Raw genomic sequence first — 5,835 nt, 5'->3', positions numbered from 1 at the left:
CTTTTGGCGTCCCATGGCCGCAAGGACGACGACATCGCGTGTATGTGTGTAATTCTAACATATACCCTATCCTACCGAAAAGTGCACGCGTCCCCTTTCTTCCCGCGAACCGCTGCAAGATGGCGCTACTCCCAAAGTAGAAAAGAACCCACATCGGCTACACGAAGGATCGCTTAATCTAAGCTTCCTTCTAGACGACTCGAATTTGCCTTCTTTGCGCATGAGAACGCCCACACGACAACCTTATCTAAAACAACTGGGTAAACCCAGTCGACCGAACGCGCGCCTGGGCTCGCAATCGAACCAACTAACAAAAGGAACCCCCGGGAAGCTCCCAGGATGTGTCGGTATGACGATTCGCGCGTCCTTCGAGACGCCCATACGACACAAAACCAAACCAGAACAATACCACCCGGCTAACCGTCGCCGACTGTCGGGGGTCAATGGGAGGACGTCATAATGATGACGTCCGGTGCTGACTTCCGGATGTCGCTACCACCGGAACCACTTCCACCACCAGACCGACCGCTCGCATCTACCAGATTGCGCTCGTGCTTCTGGTGCGTGTGCGGGTGCTGGTGTGAGTGCGTGTGGCTGTGCGAGTGGCCATGTTGGGAAGGATGCGGCAAGGGTTGGTGCTGCAGCTGCATGTCATCCCCGCGATCATCGTACGCACCCGATCCCGGTGGCGAGAGGTCCTCCAACTCGATTCGGCTTACTTTTGAGCTTTTACCACCCTCAAGCGTACCACCACCGGCGTGATGATGGTGATGATGATGATGGTGATGTTTCACCCTCGGTGGAGGCGGTGTTACCGCTGGAAGTTGCTGCAATTCCTGCTGTTGCTGCTGTTGTTGCTGCTGCTGCTGGCTTTCGTAACCGAACGTCGAGAAACGGATGCTGTTTTGCAGCTGGTTTGGCGATTGATTGACTTTATTCTTAAACACCGGCTGGAACAGCGATTCTCTGCAACATTCCCAGGACAAACAAGAAGCAAGTTAGTGTGTGTGTGTGTGTGTGCAACGGGTACACCGCCCCAAGACATCCTTACCTCGTCTGACACGCCATATCACACATGCCTCCACCGTCTCGGCTGAGCGTGCCGGACCGAGACATTGGATCCTCGTGGTAACTTCCTCTCAGGATGTCCTGCGGATCGGCCTTGATGTCGATTCGACTGCTAAACATATGCCCGCCAGTGTTGCCAGCTCCACCACTACCCGCACTACCACCTCCAATGCTTCCAATACCCGCCATCTCTCGATAGTACTGGCCGTTGTTAACGTTCACTGCACTGCCACCTTCGAGCACGTTGATCGAAGGATCCTTATCAAAGGCGGGTGGTGGCAGCTTGGTGATGTCCAGATCAACCAGCTTCTTGGTCGAGTGCCGGCCAAGTTCGTTCAGTTTGCTCTCACGCGACTGCCGAATGTGCTCACGGATGATCTTGTGATCGCGAATGATCTTGCGGCTGCAGTTAAACAGGAACAGCAGGATCATTCCTCCGAGGATGAGCCCAAACACGATCACGATGATGATGACGTGCTCGGATTGAGCGCTCGCTTGTTTCTGGAGGAATAGAAGATGGGTCGTGGATGAAATTAAATTGCGATTCGCGTGGATTTGCGACGATGACCACCAACCTGACATTCGTCCTCGTCCCACCGGAAGCGACAGTTGATACGTCCGTTACATCGCAGCTCGCCCGCAATGCACGTGGCATCCTCACAATCGTACTCGGTTTCATCGCAAGCTGGAGCGGGAAAAGGAATAAAAAAAAAGAAACAGGAAGGGAATAAAAACCGAAACCAGGGAAAATTAAATTCCACGTCACCGGTGGCTAGGAGCGCGAGTGCACTTACTCTCGCCGGCCGCTTTCTCCCGAAACGCCGTGAACAGGATCGAAAAGGTAGAGTTGATGGCAGCCGCTTCGGCGAAGAACCGGATGTGCAGGACATTCGAGCGCGACACAACCGAATCGGCGATGGAACCGCAGAAGTTTTTCAGTCTAAGAAAATGCACACAAGCGAACGGGAGATGATTAAACCCCGGGCGGTGGTGAGGACCTCGGGTGCATTGATTGCATTACTGCGCAACCCCGGGCTGCATCCTTACCTCGACGGTAGATCCGTCCGTTCGGAGAACACATCCACGAAGTTGCTATCGCAATCGTTTGGTCGCTCCAGCTTGAACTTGAGGAACGACAGCTGGATCTGGAAAATGGAAATTCGAACGGTTCGAGCGTCAGGCACGATTAGTGGGCGCGTCATGATTAGCTGCAACGGAGCGCTAAAGTGTCAATCTGTGCCATCTGAGTACAACGACTGGTGGCAGATTGAGTGTTTTTCCGTTGCTGGATTCTTTATTGATTACGTTTTTACGTCGTGCTCACATCAAAGCCCTACACCGAAGTGAATCCTGAAACACGGCATTGAACAGTTTGCTCAACAAGCACGCCAGGATTACTGGACGCTACTAGAGCTGGTCTAATTTTGTCGCTAGGCAGTCCATTTCCGCTTCACCGGACGACACAAACTCCAAGAATGTCAAGGGTTTAAAGTGCGAAACACCTAAGCCCACCTCCCCGAAGGCGTAAATCCTCGGTTGCCAACGAGGAGTGACGAATCGATTGGATTTTAGCCCCTTACCTTCCAGCCCTCGGCCACGGACACCACCCACATGCAGTCAAGCGAAAGGCCATGCTCGATCACGGTTTGTTGCTTCTCGCGCGGTACATCCGACCGATTAACGAATCCTTCCATTCCGGACACCTCCATGCGGCAGTTCTCGTCATCGTAGATGGCTGTGAAAGTGACCGGGCGTGTCAGTTAAGTGTCAAACCTGTCAGCCCCCTCGCAGAAAGCCACTTACACGAAGTAGGCCGCGGCACGTAATCGTACACCACGACGAACCCGTTGTACTCGATGTTCTCGTCCGAGTGGAAGTGCAGCCACAGGAAGCGTTCCTTGGACGTGATCATGGGTGGATAGGTTTGGCCACAGTACTTCCCGATGAGCGTCGAGAATCCGTGCGCTCCGTCGCGAATCTGCAATGCATTAAATTGTGCAAAAGATGGCGTTTTCTAGAGGTCAAAGAGGTCACGGACATTGGTGCCTTACCTCGAGGAAATCGTACTTGCACTCCTCCGACGGTTCGATGTGGAAGTGATCCCGGAAGTCAAGTCGCACCAGAAATCCAACGGGAGCTTCCAACACCACCACACAGTCACTGTTGTTGGGGTAATTTCCCGGCCAGCCCGGGTTGTAGAGCGTTTTAGAGTCCGGATCGCCCATTGTAAAGGTTTCGCAGTGTGGCAAAGCCGATGCTCCAGCGTACTCCGGTGGAACGGCTCGTTGGTATCGCACGTCCCGGCGAGGTATGAAGCTAACCGCACCGTCCCGGTCAAGGTTAATGATGTCAGCGGCCACAAACGGGGTTCCTTCGGACAGACCCTCCGAAGCTGCAGGACCTCCAATGCCACCATCGTCACCTGGGTTGAAACGTGCTGAAAACACCGTCTCGGAGGTTGGTACTGCCAACGGGAACTTCTGGAGAACACCCGTGACCGGGCTTTGTCCCACTTCGCTTGCAAGGACCGTCACCAGGAGACCTGAAGGAGATTGAATGGACGAATGGCCATTGAGATTGAATTAAATTACGATGGCGAGGGTGCGATTTGTAGTCGCGCGCTAAAACTCACCTGCTAACACGTTGGCACCGAACAGGAAAATCCCCAGACAGCCATGGACACTCATCCTGGTGCGCCCTCTCGCCCCCTGCCCGCCCTTTCGGTTCTCCTTCCCCTTGCAACCGCTTCTCACTCTTCCTGGGGTGACGAATTCGCTCGAAATTGCTCAATTTCCACTATCGCTAAGCGCTTCCTTCCTAGCATTAATAACCTTTCTCGTGAGCCACCGATGGCCGATTCCTTTTCTTCCTGCTGAAGTCCCTTCGACTTTCACCTCCTCAAGCCCCCGGTCGCTTCTATCGGTCCACTGATTCGATAAAACGCACGCCTGCCAATCCCGTCCCGTACAATGGCCGGTGCCTTCTTTACCAGCTCGGTAATCCTCCCGTCGGAAAGGACATCGAGTTTTCTTTCGCACGGGTGTCGAGGGGTGGGTTTTTACGGGCCGCCCTTCAATCGGCCATCCAGGTGAAAGCCGCTTTTGACGAGTGTAATGTAATTATTTACTTAGAGCGCCCGGGGTACACAAACGGAACGGACGGAAGATTGGTTCCGTTTGTTTCTTTCATGTTAAGTGGGCCACTTTTGGGTGGGCCTTGCTCTCTCTCTCTCTCACCTGCTTCCAGTCGTTTTTATACGACCCACGCCGGTCCTAATGGTTTATCAAAACACCACCCTTCTTGCCGAGCTCCGGTAAGTCGACGTTCGGTACACTGGAGCTGCTGCTGGAGCTGAAAGAAATTTGATCGAGAGAAAAGAGCCAAGAAAAAGAAGCCAGATTAGTATCCTTACGGGGCAAAGAGTGCGGCCATTCCGCGTGCTGGCAATCAGTCACGTTCGAAGGGCAAACTGCCCGCCCTGAACTCGATTAGGTAAGTAACAGACGGTTTCGACGGTCCTTTCGAACTGAACCGTTCCGCTCTAGACCGGACCAGACAATGATCGACTAATCAACTTCCTCACCCAACTCGTCGGGCTGCTGGGACGGTGGTAATCGAAAAAAACCGAAATAGTGGTCGGGGTGGTGGGTTTCCACTTAAAAATATGTCCCTTTCACGAGCCCATCAATCTTTTGCTTGCGATCCGGAAGGATGCGGCGTACACACGCGTCCCACACGCGTTCGCCCGCAACATCAATCGTTCGGTGCCGCTGATCGATGGCCGGGCATGTAAATGATAAATGGTACAATTTTTGTGCCATCTCGCAGCGCGCGAGCTGTGTTTTTTCTCTCACTTTCTCTCCCACGAGCCTCCCTGTGGAGCTATTTTAAGGAGCAAAACTCGCCACTAGAATCGACATAAGAACCGAAGGGATTCGGCACGAGTGGGTGGGTGGAAAACAAACCCCCGTACTCCGGGTGAAGGTTCTTGTATCAGAGGAAAGAAAAAAGAACCACCACCCACCCAACGGGGATGTTAGTTCAATGGTTCACGGATCGTCCTGCCGATGTTCGGTGAATCGAACAGCTCACTTTCGCGGAAGAAGCCACCAGCGGAGACTGCGGACAGGTAGGAAAAACCAAACCTTCCCAAAACGGGAACAGGTTGTCCGGTTTCTTGGAAGGAGCTGGAGTTGCGAAAATTTAGACGATAAATCAATTTAACGCTTCATCCTTATCGGCCTGGTTGGGGAGAGACCTCAAAAAAAGAGGTCTTAAGTTTTGTTCCGTTGACGGGGCGGGATCCAGGCATCCCAGGAGAGCAAAAGGGTACACACTTCCGGGGCCAGGATCTGCCGATTGTCCGTGTTCCCTTTGGTGTACGTTTTCAATTTGTCAGTGGCAGTGGGTCGCACACCGGGTTGGGAAAACTTCCCAGAAAGTCGCATTCGCAGTCCACATCCCTCAACCCACCGCATCAAGTCCGCAAGAACAACAAGCTCCCACGCTCTACCGAAATGTGTGGGTGTGGGTGTGTGTGTTTGTGTTTTTGTGTGCCTTAAGGAGCCCGACTGGAAGCGAGCGATAATGGTACCCTATTTTTCCAGCGCGAACAATACCCGATACTGCCCGGGCACTTGAAGCGGTTGTTACTTGCTCCCGGGATTCCGGTGCTGGATTTGTTAGTCAGAGCCGATTTGATGAACTCTTTCCTCTTTCGCCGGCAGCCGGAACAAACAAAAGGATGACACAAACGGCACCCGGGGG

General features: G+C 53.3%; 1 protein-coding gene across 1 annotated transcript; it reads right to left on the bottom strand.

Annotated features, from left to right (window-relative positions):
- Positions 1 to 440: 440 nt before the first annotated feature.
- LOC128727509 (uncharacterized) lies at positions 441 to 3,755 on the bottom strand. Its single transcript, XM_053821428.1, has 9 exons — positions 3,701 to 3,755; positions 3,120 to 3,610; positions 2,872 to 3,046; positions 2,649 to 2,803; positions 2,116 to 2,213; positions 1,863 to 2,008; positions 1,644 to 1,753; positions 1,052 to 1,569; positions 441 to 966 (listed from the first exon to the last, which is right to left on the bottom strand). The coding sequence occupies exons 1-9, from the start codon at positions 3,753 to 3,755 to the stop codon at positions 441 to 443; spliced, it is 2,274 nt and encodes a 757-aa protein (XP_053677403.1).
- Between the last annotated feature and the right edge of the window lie 2,080 nt (positions 3,756 to 5,835).

This window comes from Anopheles nili, chromosome 3 (genome assembly GCF_943737925.1).
Source record: "Anopheles nili chromosome 3, idAnoNiliSN_F5_01, whole genome shotgun sequence".
Lineage (NCBI taxonomy): Eukaryota > Metazoa > Arthropoda > Insecta > Diptera > Culicidae > Anopheles > Anopheles nili.
Note: the sequence above shows the minus strand (reverse complement) of the source record. Positions and strands in the feature narration are given on the sequence as shown.